We start from the raw sequence: 16704 nt of genomic DNA, 5'->3' as shown, positions 1-16704 counted from the left end.
CATCGTTGAATTTGTATTGTTTTTAATGCATTTTATCAATTTGAGTGAATCAATATTTTTTTTTAAATTAAAAAAAAAAATGTCAAACTCATTATTAAGGTATTTTTTTTAGAAAAACCCATTATTATAAGAAAAGTTTTATGGCACTGTATAAAAAAGTGTGTATTGAAACTATAAATATTTTGACCATTAATTTTATCTAATTTTTCTACACAAATATTACTATAATATATATTATAGTTGATTAAATTAAGAGTTTGGAATATTTATTTATTCATTTTTAACTGCAGTAATTAACTAAATTGTTTCCACAATTAAAATTGATATTTTAATTTTAATTAAATCATAACAAAAAAAACTTCATTTCAAAATGGACCCCAAAATTAAAAATTAAAAATTTGGTGATATTAATTCTAATATATATTCAATTTCATTTGATAATTTAATTTTCAACATAGAAGTCTCCTTATTATGAATTGTAACTTAATATCAAACCCACGAGCCGGCGGGCCCACGAACCGACCCTAAGCTAAGGAATGCGGATGAAACACTTCTCCGTATATACAGTCTCTTTTTTTAAGAAAAAAGGGCTAAAGCTTCCAACAAAGACACTAAAAACTTCTAGGAGCTCATGGTTCTGTGGGGTACAACTCCATTACGGATGAAGCTCTTTTAATTATTCATTAATTTACTTTTAACAAAATAAATTAACAGATAATTTTATGTATACTTAAGAATTCAGGCCATTATATATTTTAGTTTCAAAATTTATGTGCAGACAGGTTTTGTTTATGGACCCACCCATTATCCCATTCGGAGCATGCAACTCTGTTTTCAGTTAGAACTTTATGCTGACTCATTATAAATTGTCATTGTGGTTGTTTCAACAGCCTATGACAATTGACAGTTAGAGAAAGTAAGCCATTCAACGAGTGACACGTGGTAAAAATGTTTGACACGTCAAGACACATTTCACTTGATCATTCCTTAAAGAGCTCCACTATTGGGTTCTTTTAACCTTTTCTTATTGAAGTAGTATGAGATAACAAATATTTTGTTAAGAAAGATTTATATAAGAAATAAAAGAATCTTTAAAAATAAGAGGTATTTGATTAATTAGCAATTCATTAATTATATATGAGAATGAGTGCATATGATTTGTAAATGTTACATACAGTTATGTATTCTTCTTTTTTTTTTTGTTTTTTTCCTGCAAATAACAATTAGTAATTTTCTAGACAAAATACCGTATCATATAGTTGATAAAATGAATGTATTTTGTTGTAGTGTAGTGTGAGGCACTTGACAATGGCTTATAAGTTATAGTGTTGATTGTAAGAAATTATAAAATGAACAGTTAAAAGATTGTTTAAAAATTCAGCCATCGGTAACTATATGGATGAGTTCTTTAAATATGATATGATATAATAGGAATAGTTATTCAACCAAAAATAAGTATCTCAACCTTTTTTTCTTTTCTTTTAGAAGTATACTCCTGAAATCTTTTGGGGTGAGAAAAGAAACTCCCATCTTAAATAAGAGTAGAATTTCCGACTCAAAACATCATCAATGGCCACCTTTATTTGTTCATGCCTTAACAATTGACAATACTTGAAGCATCTAATTTTTCAAAAATGATATCAGTCACACAACAATTTGAGATGGAAAAAAAATGTTTTATTTCCATTAAAAATTAGTGTCATGGTTCTGTTGTTAATCTGTACTATTTAACTCAACAATTAAAAGCAAGAAAATCAAAGACAAAGTTGGGAAGAAAATTATTACCTAAACAATAGTTTCCAGGGACACCATAGATGTGCTTCGGTGAGCACCAAAAGTCAGAATGAGGAACATGGAAGCTACATAACTTGCAGCAGAAAATCACAAGGAGATAGCATGCTTTGTCTTCTAGGTACCATGCGGCTCTTTCTTTTTGTAAAGAGCGCTTGAAGTTGTCTGAGAATATAATAAAATCATTCTAAGTTTCCTTTTAAGTTTTGACCACAAAATCATGGTAAGTACACTCAAATCCAGTAAGGTTAGCCTTTAAAAGACCCAGGCTTCAATTAAAAATGATACATTACATACCACAATTAGTGCATTCTAGAATCTAGTTTCCGTTATGTGGCCCAATACTTATTAAACAAAATACACACTAATACATAGGAAAAACTTCTGGAGCCCCAAGTGTTTTATGAGGTAACAAAACTAGTTTAGTATTTCCTTCTCCATGAAGTCCACTTGAGTTGAAGCTGGTACCACAAAGGTGGTATTCCCAGCACCCCTCGTGCTAGCCTCGGATCAAACACATCAAATTGCACCCGACGTAGAGAATCCAAGAGAACCTGAGCAGGCAGAGCTGGCAGGAGCACTGGGAGAGCCTCAGCAGGCACACTCTTGGCTATTTTTCGTGCCTTTTGTAAGTGTGCATTGGCAACTGATGCCATTTCATAAACTGCTTCACAAAGACCCTCACGAGAATCCAGCCATCTCTCTCCTTGACCTTCCTGCTTAACTATCAACCCGTGCTTGGATGCTATTGCTCTTGGTATGTAAGAAAAATGCCGGTTGTGACCAGCATGATAAGGCAGTGATTTAAGGAGCAACAGAATACCACTAGCCTTGCCAATATGTGAGGCTGCATGGTCAGCTGCAGTAGACATGATACCACCAGCTTGAAGTGTCAAGTACAGCATAGTAGATACAGTGTCTTCAGCATATTTCTCCAATTCTTCCATTGTTTCGGGAATGTCTGTAGCCTCTCTTCTTGCATCGTTGATCCGGGCTTCAACAGATCGTTTCAACCATGTCTTACTAATTTTGGTCTCTGCTATCACGCTTGACAGGGCCAGTGCTGTTGGGTGTTCAATCAATTTATTGGCAAACATTTTATCTATGGCTTCCTGCCACCACACAAGGCGCATAAGGCCGATCCTGGGATCTGAAGCAACATCCATAGCTCTAGCTGTTTCGACATTCAAGGCACGGAGTGTAAATGCAGCCTTCCGTATAGATGGAGGCAGTTCAAGAAGGCAAAGATAGTGATGATAATCATAACTTCGCACTTGTTGGACGCAATGAGAAAGAGCTGTCCTTAAGTTACTAGATGCAGAACCACCACTCATTAAATCCTCAAGTGAGTGCCTACAGATGAAAGTTATATCAATCACAGCCCTACCATACATTTTAAAATAGAAGTTGCAAATATGTATCATTATACTGTAAATGTAAACACACACATGACTATATTATTGTATTTATCAACTTGAAGACTGGTTTTTGTTCCCACTAAAACTGTAACTTATAAATAAACTAATTGTTCACATACATTCAAATGTAACCTACTTATAACCTATTCTGAACCTAATGTGGAAAATAATTTCCATTGGTCATAAGTTAACCCTCAAACCCTCTCTTTGAGCTTAATCAATAGTCTAATTATAACGTATATCTTTGAGCTTTTTTAATAATTATGTCCGATTGTATTTCTGTCAGCCAAGAGACATATGGACAAGGTGTTGCACAAGCAGTGTCTGACATAAACACATTTGACTACATTCAATCACTTCATTTTTTACAAATTATTATTGGTGTCTATGTGTAAGTGTAGGCGTGTGTTCGTGTTTGTGTTTCATAGGTAAGTGCACATTGGCCATTTGAGGAAAAAAAAAGGCTACAACAACCAACACCTCATTACAACTAATTGAGAATTGATCTTCTACAATATGCTAAGGGGGGAAAAGAAAACTCGGCAATGTAATTATGTTAATTGTTCATAATCATTCAATTTCTGATCAGGATCTGTGACAAATGCTATGAGCCGTAGCGTGACGAGGTCCATGCTACTGAATCACCTGTTACTAATGACTAATCTTCAAGCAACTATATCTGATAGTTTATATTATTATGCATAATTTCTATCTGTCTCTGGCAATCAGTTATAAAAGCAATTTCGTCGAAGTAGCAAAAGTTCCAAGTTCGAACCATGTTATATAGAGATGCTACTGCTACATGTTAGGACAAGAAGATTCGAAGCATAAGCTTGCGATCGCTGAATCGCGGCGCGGAGTTGTGCTCTGCTGCAACTCAATTCTCTAGGGGCGGCAATTGCGGCCGTTAATCGCGGTGGAATCGCATCCTCCGCTCGCCACGGGATATAGGAATGAAAATCAGAAAATAAATTTGTTTTTTTAAAGAAGGAAAACTTTCTCACTGTTAATGGCGGTTTACGATCAACTCCGCCTGCGTTTCCCCGGCCAGTTGAGTTCGATTCCAATCCAAATGCGTTTACCGGCAGCAGCTGCAATTTTTGTATGGAACTGCTGAGATTTGTGGTAGGATTTTAATTTTATTTTTTGAACCATAGGATTTTAAGTAATTGTAAAAAAAAAAATGTCTATGTTTGGGCTTCTTCTCAAGGAAGTGGATTGGGCTTCTAATTACTATCCCATCCTTTTGCTTTTTATTTTTTTTTTTTATCTTAAAATTTGTTGGCAAAAAATATAAATAGGTTTGTGATTGTCGTTATTATAAAATAAAATAATAGAATTTTTAACACTGTTTCATATCAAATTAAATATTATATAGTCTTTTGTAGTTAGTTGGATATGTGAATTCAGAATCATCAAAAGAAAAAATTAAGAAAGAAGAATTGAATTTAAACTCAAGAAATTGACATAACTATTAATTTATTAATATTTATTTATAAAAAATATAGAATTTGTTATTGTTTATGAGTAATAAAGTGTTAATCATCAATTATTTGTTTTTATTTAGACATAATTAGTGATAAAAAACACAAAAATAAATTATTGAAACATTATTTTAATGTTATAATTTATTATATGTGCTCACTCAAAATAGAAAATAAAAAAAGAAAATATGAACATAAAATAATGTATTTAAAGAAATAAATGAGTTTTCAAAAAAATTATTAAAAAGGTAATAATAATGAAATACGATAGTTAATTTGTCAAAATAAAAAAAAATTATAATATAGATATAAAGTAGATCTATAATATTAAACTTATTTTTGAAATGGTCATCCCTAATGGATAAAAATTAAACGATAATGAATAATGAATATCATAAGAAGACGTGTAAAAGATTTGATACAAATAAGGGTTAGCGAAATATAATGTAAATATAAATAGATTTCATTTCTTAATTTAAAGAAAGAAAGGGAGTTATAGTGTGAATTGCGAAACAGGTAGTAGTAGAAGATTCGAGAAGGGTCACTCATGATCACCAGGCCCTAGTAGAAGTCTCTAGTTAACAAGCAAATTCTCTATAACTCACTCTTTCTATCTCTCTCCTCTTTTCAATTCCATAACAAGTAAACCCCTTTTGTTCATTTCTTCCACATAACTCTCGTAAAAACCCAAACCCTTCATCTTCAAACTCCGATCTTATTATGGCCGACGAAGCCAAAGCCAAAGGCAACGCCGCATTCTCTTCCGGCGATTTTTCATCCGCCATCCGTCACTTCTCAGAAGCCATCGATCTTTCCCCTAACAACCACGTCCTCTATTCAAACCGATCCGCAGCTTACGCTTCTCTCCAAAACTACACCGACGCTTTATCCGACGCCAAAAAAACCGTCGAACTCAAACCCGATTGGTCCAAAGGCTACAGCCGTCTCGGAGCCGCTCATCTCGGTCTCTCTCAATTTGACGACGCCGTTTCGTCTTACAAAAAAGGTCTCGAAATTGATCCTAATAATGAACCACTCAAATCAGGTTTAGCCGATGCTCAAAAAGCGGCTTCGGCCGCGGCTTCTAGGTCACGTTCTGCGCCGTCGGCTAATCCATTTGGTGATGCTTTTTCCGGGCCTGAGATGTGGGCTAAACTCACTGCTGATCCTGCAACTAGGGTTTACCTTCAACAACCTGATTTCGTGAAGATGATGCAAGATATTCAGAAGGATCCAAATAATCTCAATTTGTATTTGAAGGATCAAAGAGTTATGCAAGCTTTTGGGGTTTTGCTTAATGTTAAGATTCGAAGCCCTGGTGATGAATTTGATATACCTGAGACTAATTCGCCTTCGTCGGCTTCTTCTTCTGAGAGGAAGAGGGCCGCTGAAGCTGAGCCTGTTAAGCAACCTGAGCCGGAGCCGGAGCCGATGGAAGTGGCTGATGAGGAAAAAGAAGCAAAGCAGAGAAAGGTTGAGGCACAGAAGGAAAAGGAGGCTGGTAATGCAGCGTATAAGAAGAAGGACTTTGACACTGCGATTCATCATTACTCGAAAGCTTTGGAATTGGATGATGAAGACATTTCCTTTCTCACTAACCGTGCTGCTGTGTACTTGGAAATGGGAAAGGTATGCATGTTTATTGCATTTAATATTGTATATGTAATGTATGTATTAAATTTCTGTTTTTTTTTTCTTTCTATTGTCTGTTAACTATGCATTGTTCTAGCTCAATTTAGTATGATTGTAAAGTTACTTACTGTATATAGCCAATTGTTATTTCTCTATGAAGAGGGCGGTAATTTTTAATTTGGCCCCTAGGTGAAAAATTGTTCAAATTAGCTTGTTTTATTCTACATTTGTCCTTTTTACTATTTATATTACAACCCCATGATAATTATACTGAATAGAGGTACTATCTAGTTTAGGGACCCGATGTGAATTGGGTATGAAAGTACAGTAGTTTTTTGTTTTTTATATCAGTCAAAATTTTCAACTTGGTCCTGACACTTAGAAGCAGTTGTAACTTCAACTGCAAGTGTAGAGTTTTAAATTGAAAAGTGAGAACTTTTATTTTGTACAGAAAAGGGAGTTGTATGCATTGGAACCAAAATAGATCTTAGCCTTAATTAGAGCTACTGTTTGATGGGAGCTGGAAAAAGTCTGATAAGTGTGTGATTAAACCTTTGTTGTTTGTAATTTTATGTGGGTGAACGATGTCTATGTTACCATCAAAGATCCTAGTCAGTCATAGATGCTGTCAACTTATTTTCGATTTGTGCCCTACTGACCAATTTCTACACGAGCCTCTTTAGCCTTCGAGGCTTGGTGCTTTTTGTATGTATTCTGTAGTTGTCCCAGGAATTTGAATCAAAATGGTAACCAATTAATGGTAGCCATTCATGAAAAACCTTGCATTCTAAGAATGACTTTTAAGGTATGTTTGGATGGAGGGTTTTAGAGGGTACAGGAGAGCTTATTTTCTTTTTTAAATTAAGGAAGATTTAAATGTTTCTAAAAATGAGTAAGTGTGATTGAAAGGTTCTAAAAGACCATTTCTAAAAGTGTTCTTTCACTTTTTTTAAGATCTTAAATATATACCATAATACAGTCTTAGCCCTCCCCTACAAAACACAACTTCAAAACATACTCTTAAGGCTTCAACCTTAGTACGGGAGGTTGGTTTTTGGTTTTTAAGCTTGAACAGTATGTGTCTTCAATATTCAGTAAATGTGGAATTGTTACATACAAGAATTAAACAACCCTTTATTTCAGTGTTTGATGGTTAAGGAATTTGGTCAAGTTTGCCTATGGTTTAGGTGTTAGTATAAGATTAGGAGAGCAAATTCTAAGGGAGCAAAATTTCAGTGTTTTTTTAAAAAGAGTAAAGGGACCAGTCCCTGTGATTTGCTTTCTGACAAATATTCCTTGAAACCTTTCAGTATGAGGATTGTGTAAAAGATTGTGATAAGGCTGTTGAAAGAGGACGAGAACTACGATCAGACTACAAGATGGTAGCAAGAGCTTTGACAAGGAAGGGTACTGCCTTGGGCAAAATGGCAAAATGCTCTAAAGATTATGAACCTGTCATTGAGACATATCAAAAAGCACTTACAGAGCACCGCAACCCAGACACCCTGAAGAAACTTAATGAAGCTGAGAAGGCTAAGAAAGAACTAGAACAACAAGAATACTTTGATCCAAATTTGGCTGATGAGGAAAGAGAAAAAGGTACTTTATCTTAGTCTGATCTTCTAGGCTTTTCATTTCCCCCAAGCATCCTTCTCTGAACCTCTATTTCTAAATATCATTGTGGCTCTATCTTATTTGTTGACTTAGTTTTGATGAAAACCTTGATTCAGGGAATGAATTTTTTAAGCAGCAGAAGTATCCTGAAGCTATTAAGCATTACACTGAGTCCCTAAGAAGAAACCCGAAAGAGCCTAAGGTAATAATACTCTTTGATACAAATGAATATCCTTATGCTTATGTTAATGTGGATCCTAATGTGGTTGAATACTCTATTTCTTTCAGACTTATAGTAACAGAGCTGCGTGTTACACCAAACTGGGGGCAATGCCTGAAGGTTTAAAGGATGCAGAGAAGTGCATTGAGCTTGATCCAACTTTCACCAAGGGTTATACCCGAAAAGGTGCTGTTCAGTTTTTCATGAAAGAATATGAAAAGGCTTTGGAAACATATAAGGAGGGGTTGAAACATGACCCCAACAACCAGGAGTTGCTTGATGGCATTGGAAGGTATGAATGATATTTGGTTAAAATCTCTGCAATGTGTTCAATATTTCAAGTTTCCTTATTGACTGCAAAATGTGTTTAATCATGTAAAATGTCCATTTCAGGTGTGTTCAACAAATTAATAAGGCCAGCCGTGGAGATTTAAGTCCTGAAGAGTTGAAGGAGAGACAGGTATGTCATAAAGCTTACATGAATTATTTAGTGTGAAAATATTTGCAAACAGAAATTATTAATTTATTTATATAAGCTATGTACTCAAATATTGTTTTCTTGCAGGCCAAAGCTATGTCAGATCCAGAGATACAGAACATCCTTCAAGACCCTGTTATGAGACAGGTTTGCTTTTTTCTTGTCTGCATAATGGTGTGTGATGTGTTGGCACAATAATAACATGTGTGCTTATAAGAGCTTGGTTTGTATGCAGGTATTGGTTGATTTCCAGGAAAATCCTAAGTCTGCACAGGAACATACCAAGAACCCAATGGTGATGGAGAAAATCCAAAAGCTGATCAGTGCCGGAATTGTCCAGATGAGGTAAATTTGATGGAAGGCGGCAGCTCTAGCAAAGATGCAATTGTCAATTATTCCTTGTGTGATTTTGATTTGATATTCGAATAGATTGGATTGGAAGTAAAATAGTCGGGAAATTTTGACTTGTTATGCTAATGTTTTTGTGAATTTTTATGATATTCATAACTAAAGTGCAATTCATTTTCGCATATAATTGTTTCTGGGCATGCCTTTGTCTTTGCCTTTTATTAGTTTAAACTAAATCTAAAAAATCGTTTTTTATTGGGATGGAGAGGGACTTGAGAGACACATGATTTATGGTGGCTAGTAATTTTCAGCTCAATATTGTTTTAAAATTTTAAAAAGAAACCCATATTGCACAATGTGGTTTCGGGCTAATAATGGTTTGCTGGAAAATGGTTTAACTGTAAATTATGTGCTACGCAGATGTCTGTTTTCGAAAAGGAAATGGGGACATTGTTTTGTTTTTATTTCGTGTTTTACACAATTTAAAACCCTTTTATTGTCTAGGTGGACCTGCTTTAGTTGAATCTAATTTGTGTCTAGAGAAATATCAACCTCGTTGCTCTGATTAAGGTTTCTTGAGCTACAATTAGAAAAATATGTATGTCTTAGTGGGGTTGGGTTCAACTTAAGGAGTTAGTCTCACAATGTGGGAGAATCATGGTTCAAATTTAGGCCGAGAGCTGTTCTACATTCGATAGTGCCTTGTATATGATTACTTGTAGTGGTTAGTACATTTAGGAAAGAAAAAAATACGTGATTGGAATCATTATTTTACAGTGAAAGTTCACATCTAACTAAAAGCTACAACATGTTACTAAACACGAGCGAAGCAAATTTATGTTGCCTCAACATTGCGTTGTGAAATCTGCATTTCTTAGACTCTGGATGTTGGTCCTACACCCTTTTGATGCTTGTCCTTCACGATGGTCTAGGGCATGTGAATATTTGCAAATGAAGCTATGATGTTTATGTTAAGTGATTTTTACCGGATAATTTAAGTGGTGATACTGTTGTTAAACCAGGATACACATAATCAGACTGATAAACAATTCAAGTCACAAATGAATCAATTAACTAATTGGCTTTGGATATTCGTCTAACCTAGAAGAATATGTGACTATCTTACGAAGCAAATGTTCAATTAAAATATTTATCCGAAGACTATGAAATTGTTAACTACATGTCAAATTCCTTTGAAAAATGAATGAATAATAATCTGGGCAGTTTTTCAAATCAAAATTTGCAACTCATGATACAAAAAGGAGTTTGTATCGGGTATCGAAGCCCATAAATCATAATAAAAACCTAATAACCAACAACAATTACAAGCAAAATTAGTTCATTATTATAAATCCTTTATCGAATATCCCCTACAAATCGGAGAGTGTATGCTAATCATGGTAACAGTGGAGTGCAAGGAAAGGGATCTAGAACCCTGATCAATAGCCAACAATATCACTCGAATCATTCAAGGCATCAGTAGCAATCCAAAAATATCTTACCAATTTTGTTGTTTTTATCTTCCTGATTTCCGCATAATCATAATTAAGTTAGCAGTTATCCTCCCAAATCCTCCCAAATAGCAGTTGACCATATCATTCCAACTTCCTCAACAGTTGGCACTATCTAAAGCTCTATTATGCATACCACTGACCATCAACATGCTCAACAGTCAACCACATGTTGACAATATCAGTCCTCTTTTTTGTTTATTTAAACTATCTTTTATTCTAATATATAAAACCACATGTTATCATGGTAAGAAAACACACATTAAGCTTAGCAAATAAATAAAAATAATTTACAAAGAAATGAAAATATTTCGGGGAATGTTACATTAATTTCTATGTTTATCTCTCCTGACTACAAAAATAGATGAACAAAATAAATAGAATTAGTCTTACAAAACTGTAAAATAATTACAAATGGAAAATAATGAAGCCATCTTCTATCGTTTATTTTTAAAGTGTAGACTCATTTACAATTAAATGTCTACCTAATAGCGATTTCTGATAAACTCTTGATAAAACTTATCGTTCCAAAATTTTAAGGCATTGCTATTTATATTGTTGTCATTGAACAGATGATACAGCTTCAATGGCGCTGCCTAGAGGCCATGCAGCTTCAACAAGAGAATCATGATATTTAACTTGCTTCACTAATGTAATCTGCTGCAATGGATCCAGGCCTGCCATCAAAAGAAAATAAATAAGTGCATCGAAATAACACCATAGATATTGCGGAAAGCATCATTACCATGCACAACTGTTCCAAAACCAGCGCAAAACTTACCAAATCCAACAACAAGCAATGTATACTGGTATACAAGATCCAGGCATAAATATGGAAGGTTCCCCTCCTCAACATGTGGATAAATGGATTTAGCATCTTCGAGTTTTGTTTGACAAGCTCGCTTTGCTGTGTCCTCAAAATCAGCAGGACGAACTTTCACAACGGGTGATTTTGGATCAGCAAAACCAGCCTAGGAATAAACAGTATGATTAGCATGGTGCTGTTGTTGCATTAAAGGAATTGATATTGGGATGTGGTCCAAGACTGAAGACAATAATGGAATACCTCAGCAGCCCGGTCAAAGAAGAATGAGGCAACAAAAAGGTTCTTCTGTCCATCGCCGCCGCCGCCATTCCATATCCCACCAAAAGTGCACTTCATATGTGTACATGTTGATTCATTAACTTTGAGAGCCTTAAGAGTTATGCTTTTGCATTCATTCAAGCTTGAACCAGAGGAGGAGGACGAGGCCTTAAATGACTTTCCTCCATAATTGTAAGATCCTAGAAGAAGATATATGTATATTTAAGAAAAAATTCATTTGTTGGCTCAACTTAGAACCAGACATGCAGAAAGCCGAAGCTATATTTACCATCATAGCCAGCTAAGATGCAAGGGTTTCCAGAATCATCAGAAACCTTTAAAATCTCTGCACGAGCTGCTAGTAAACCATAGCGTAAGTAACTGAAAGCAAAATGTCAAAAATTAGTGGCCATGGAAGATGGAATTCTATTACAGAACAACTGCCTCTCTGAAAATTGGGGTAAACAATACAAAAGTAACTTGATCCCAGATCCTGAAAAACATAATATCTCAAATTGTCATGTCAAGAGCAAGAAGGAAAACCTATGAACATAGAGGTAATATTTCCTTCCCCGTAGGAACATCTCCTTGACATAGGGGTCTTCTCCATCCAGAGCTTTTGGAGCCTTGGCAGCACTATCCTCTGAGATGGCGTATGCCATTTGAACAGATCCACCTCCAAGATCAACTACCCCAACAGTATCTGAATAATCTTTTCCCAATTTTCCCAGTAGATAGTTAATAGTCACCTAAAATAAAACAAAAGGAAACAGTAAGACAAACTAAATGCTCTAAAATTGTTTCCTTGCTGTGTATAACTTTAGTTGCTAGGAAGTGGTATATGAACATGTGTAGTTCCTATAATAAGACATTTGTCTATTGATAGTAGTTCACTCAATTATCACGCTTCCACCTAACAGATTCGCAGGTACCCCAAACAAGATAATTCGAATTAGAATGTTCAATTTCAATTCCATGTACTAAATGGCTCAAAAAATAATTTTCAAATAAGTATTCTTAGACCTTGCAGCAGCATATTAAATTTAAAACATGCTGCAAGAACCATTCTCCATGAAAGATTAAATTAACAATTTAAAATATAGTTGAGAAGGTCCAAACAAGGTAATTGTACGCTCTTAATATCACTAATTTAAAAAGTACACGCAAAAATCCAGGAGGCAATTGTTTTAATAAAAAATTAGAACCTGAGTTTCACATCCTAATTAGCGACTAAAGAGGAAAATTGAAAACTAATAGGGCAGCTACGGTAGCATGTAAAACATTGGATTAAGTTACAAAGAGCATGCAGAAAGCAAAATCTACTGACAAACAAGTATATGGTCAATAATCCAACATAGTCAAACTTTCTTAGAGTCATTTTTCTTGGAGAGCATTGCATCTGCAGATTAAGACTGTTCCTTTTGGGTGACAGGATTTATCAAAGGTGCACGGAAGACAAAGCCTTGCCACTATGGGAAGGGCAAGTATAATAGTAGTTCTAGCTAACCAGTCTCAATGACACACACTATCATTCCTTAATTGATAAGATTTCATGTATCAAGAGAGGACATTCTGCCAATTCTCTCTATCAAAACCATTTGAAAGCTATCCGATTGATACCACTAAAAGATTGTCAATTCTTCTCTAGTCTAATTTCTAAATGCATTCAAAAGTTAAAGCCAATCAGTAATAAGTTCATGCAACATACCCATTGAAAAGCACCTTCTTGGGTTCCATCTAGCACAGCAACCGCATCAGGCTCAGATTTTAGAGTACTTCTTTGCTTAAGCAAATCTCGGACCTTACATTAGCAAATCATGAAAGCAGCATTAGAATGCTGAGAATACAGCTGCTATTTGCTAAAAGCATTCAACATGAGACATGACAAGATGCACAAAGCAAAATTTACCGCTTGCAAAATCCTATCAGAAGCATCCCCTTCCAAAGCCCTCAATCCTGCAGTTGCCTGCATTAGCATTATTAGGATACGTATAATTCAGATATCCAAATGAACAAATATACAAATAAGTACATAAAAATTACACACACCCCAACTCTAACGGGTGTCATTGCGCGAAACTCCATAGGAACAACGCTTTCAGCTTTGTCCAAAAGAGAAACAAGAGATTCCGCTGCCTGTTGTGGGTCCTGTGCATAAGCACTCAAACCAGGTTTTATCTGTAACACCATAAAAAATGTTAACACTGTGAATAGAACTATGATTTGCGTTCTAAAAAAAACAAAATTTTTGTTCATGAAAACAAAGTTATGTAGCACACATCTGAACGTGTTTGGTGTCTAATATATATAGTTATATTCAATCACTTCTAGTTTATCAAATTATTACTAATGCTGATGTGTCACTGTTAGTTACAAGTGGTTTAATTGATCAACGATGAATAAATTATTAATCAAACAATGTAATGTTTCATTTTAAAAGTATGTTTGTATGTGCCTTTCGACACAACACAGAAACATTGCAACACATTGAATTAGAGATCAAATTAAAGTCACATTTTACGATAGTCACATTTGGATTAAGTTTATATTATTTAGTTCATCTCTATAATTTTTTATATAAATTTAAAATCATTTGATATCCATAATTGAGTAACATCAAAATTAAAGTCTTCCCGTGCAAATTCTAATTATGCATGCAAACAGCACATTAACGGTTAAAACTAACCTGCAAGAAAACCTCGAGATCTTTGCCAATAGGAACGAGATCAAGGTTCCGATCGAAACGAAAGACGTGGACGCGGCTGCCGGAGCTACCAGCGTCAAAGATGACGGCGAACGAATCGGCCGGTTTACGATCGGGAGAAAATTTACGGTGCGTGAGAGCGTAAACCTCAACGGACTCGTTGGAAGAGGCAGAAGGCATGAAGTAAAGAACGAGCGTGACGAGGAGGAGAGGGAGTGCAACCATCAGGAAGGCACCGCGGAACTGATAGATCTTATCGGGGAGCGACTCCGGCGCCGGCGAAGATAGCTGGCGGCCGGGTCGCTTCAACATTGCGGTGGATTCGAGTTCCAGATTGGCGGTGGTTTAGAATTCGAGGTGTTTGGAAGGGGAATGAGGCTTTAACTGCTGCTTTTAGGAATTGAAAAACGACGCCGTTTGATAGAATGGGAAATGATTGCAGTGAGCGACACTTGGGAGGGAAGGAGTTTCACTTGATGGAGTTACAGTGATGGTAACCAACGTTGAAGTGTACCAGTTTTGGTCTTTCTTAATTTTTCCTCATTCATTCAGGGCTAAATTATTGTTTTTTATTTAGATTTCACTTTGTTGCATCCTTAAGTTTTTATTAGACACTTTGATATCTATTTTGGTCTTTTTCAATATCTATTATAATTTAAAAGACTAAAGTATTAAAAGTTTTGTAATTTAAGAGATTAAAATCTTGAATGTTTAATTAGATACAAAATTACTTGATCTAACGAAACTACTTTTAGAAAACTAACCGACTAAAATAAAATAAATAAAATTTAAAAATAAATTAAGGAATTAAGAACGTAATTTAGTCTTCATTTAATATTTTTGTCCATTTATTTTATTGAATAATAAATTAAAGTCTCTCTACTTGTAAGGGTCTATAATTCTAAAAGTGTGCGTGAGAAATTTTAATTTGAGTACTAGATATATTAGATAAATTATAAATGATGAAAATTATATTTAAGTTAATTATTTTATATTAAATATTCCTTTTTAGTGTTAAATAGGTGTTCCATATGTTTATAAAACTATAGCAAAAAATGAAAACTTTTAAAAGTGATTAACTTTTAAAAAGTTCTTTTTTAAAAAAAAACAAAAGTATAACAAATTGACCGTATATCTACTATAGAAATGATAATTGAGCTCAAACCCATTAGATATCCGAAAAAGTACTTACCGTTCACAAATGATCAATAAATCGATGAATTTTAATATCTAAAAATAGTTATTAAACAGATAAACTCTGATGAGAGTTATTCCTAAAGTAACTTGATATTTAACATGTTAGTAAATTGTGTTGCTATATTGAAAGAAAAAAAAAATGGTGTTACTATAGCCATAAAAAGTCTAAATAGTTTAAATTTGTTTCGTTGCTATCAAACTTTCTTGTTCTAGTAAAATATTAAGAAGAAAATGTTTAAAAAAGTATGTAAAGATAGGATTAAACTTAATCCTTATAAAATTTTAAACTTTTTATTTTATTTTTTATCCTAACAAAAAGTTAAAAAAATATTTACTCGTATATTCTTTTAAAAAATTAAATATTTTTTGCAATCATATTTAAGATATTATAAATACAAAAGTTTAGAGTTTATTAATAATTGGTTGAATTAAATATGACATTTAAACTTTTATGAGAGAGATTTTTATAATATTCTAAACATATATCTTAAAAGAATGTGAGTCCTTAATTGCAAATATTTGTGCAACACTCTCTACAACTTTCTATTTATATGTCAACTATTGATTCACTTATTCTCTCTCTTCTCTCTTTGTTAATAACTTTAAGACATTTGGTATATATTAAACATTTAGAGTTGAACCACGACCATGATACCTCTTATTGGATAGTCTAGGTAGGCATGACAACGGTACAGGTCGAGGGCGGATTTTGCATTCTCCACCCTCGTACCCGACTAATAAGGGAAAATCTGCACTTGCCTCCGTTTCATTGCGAGTGTAAAATTTAGATCTTCACCTTTGGCCACAACGGGGTTCGGATTTACCTGCTTACACTCACACCCATTCATATATATAAAATTATAAATTTAAAAAGGCTAAATTACATTTGTGGTCCTTTAACTTAATTTCAGGTAACGTTTTAGTCATTTATCTTTTTTTTTTCCCGATTTAGTCCTTTATTCCTAAAAATATCAAATAAAGTATGAAAATATGAGTTTATTTGAAGATTTACATTACGAATTTGATGAAATTTGTATTATATTGAAGAATATAATTAATTTTATGAGTTTTGATTGAATTTTTTTTTGAATTTTTGTATAAAAAAGGATATCATTGTTGAAATTTTAAAACATAAAATATCAAATTGTCACTTAAAATTAAAATAAAGGACCAAGTCGGGAAAAAAAAGATAAATGACTAAAACGTTACCTGAAATTAAGTTA

The 16704-nt window shown here is 34.1% G+C and overlaps 4 protein-coding genes across 4 annotated transcripts in view; 1 reads left to right on the top strand and 3 right to left on the bottom strand.

Annotated features, from left to right (window-relative positions):
- The window catches only part of LOC101495397 (NAC domain-containing protein), a 9981-nt gene extending 8064 nt beyond the window's left edge, over positions 1-1917 (bottom strand). The window contains exon 1 of the mRNA XM_004511605.4: positions 1786-1917. The gene's annotated coding sequence lies outside the window, so the exon portion shown is untranslated. The remainder of the gene's footprint in view (positions 1-1785) is intronic.
- A 48-nt stretch (positions 1918-1965) lies between these two features.
- LOC101494743 (uncharacterized) lies at positions 1966-4352 on the bottom strand. Its single transcript, XM_004511603.4, has 2 exons — positions 4214-4352; positions 1966-3144 (listed from the first exon to the last, which is right to left on the bottom strand). The coding sequence occupies exon 2, from the start codon at positions 3123-3125 to the stop codon at positions 2214-2216; it is 912 nt and encodes a 303-aa protein (XP_004511660.1). The 5' UTR covers positions 3126-3144; positions 4214-4352; the 3' UTR covers positions 1966-2213.
- Positions 4353-5273: 921 nt separating this feature from the next.
- LOC101494428 (hsp70-Hsp90 organizing protein 1-like) lies at positions 5274-9185 on the top strand. Its single transcript, XM_004511602.4, has 7 exons — positions 5274-6322; positions 7636-7924; positions 8056-8141; positions 8228-8451; positions 8553-8619; positions 8725-8784; positions 8873-9185. Exons 1-7 carry the CDS (start codon positions 5414-5416, stop codon positions 8984-8986), a joined length of 1749 nt encoding a protein of 582 aa, XP_004511659.1. The 5' UTR covers positions 5274-5413; the 3' UTR covers positions 8987-9185.
- Positions 9186-10764: 1579 nt separating this feature from the next.
- Positions 10765-14826, bottom strand: LOC101494121 (apyrase 2-like). The gene is made up of 9 exons (XM_004511601.4): positions 14267-14826; positions 13630-13758; positions 13490-13546; positions 13289-13381; positions 12124-12329; positions 11870-11961; positions 11563-11780; positions 11278-11467; positions 10765-11173 (listed from the first exon to the last, which is right to left on the bottom strand). Exons 1-9 carry the CDS (start codon positions 14594-14596, stop codon positions 11058-11060), a joined length of 1431 nt encoding a protein of 476 aa, XP_004511658.1. The 5' UTR covers positions 14597-14826; the 3' UTR covers positions 10765-11057.
- Between the last annotated feature and the right edge of the window lie 1878 nt (positions 14827-16704).

This window comes from Cicer arietinum, chromosome 8 (genome assembly GCF_000331145.2).
Source record: "Cicer arietinum cultivar CDC Frontier isolate Library 1 chromosome 8, Cicar.CDCFrontier_v2.0, whole genome shotgun sequence".
NCBI classification, from domain to species: Eukaryota; Viridiplantae; Streptophyta; class Magnoliopsida; order Fabales; family Fabaceae; genus Cicer; species Cicer arietinum.
Note: the sequence above shows the minus strand (reverse complement) of the source record. Positions and strands in the feature narration are given on the sequence as shown.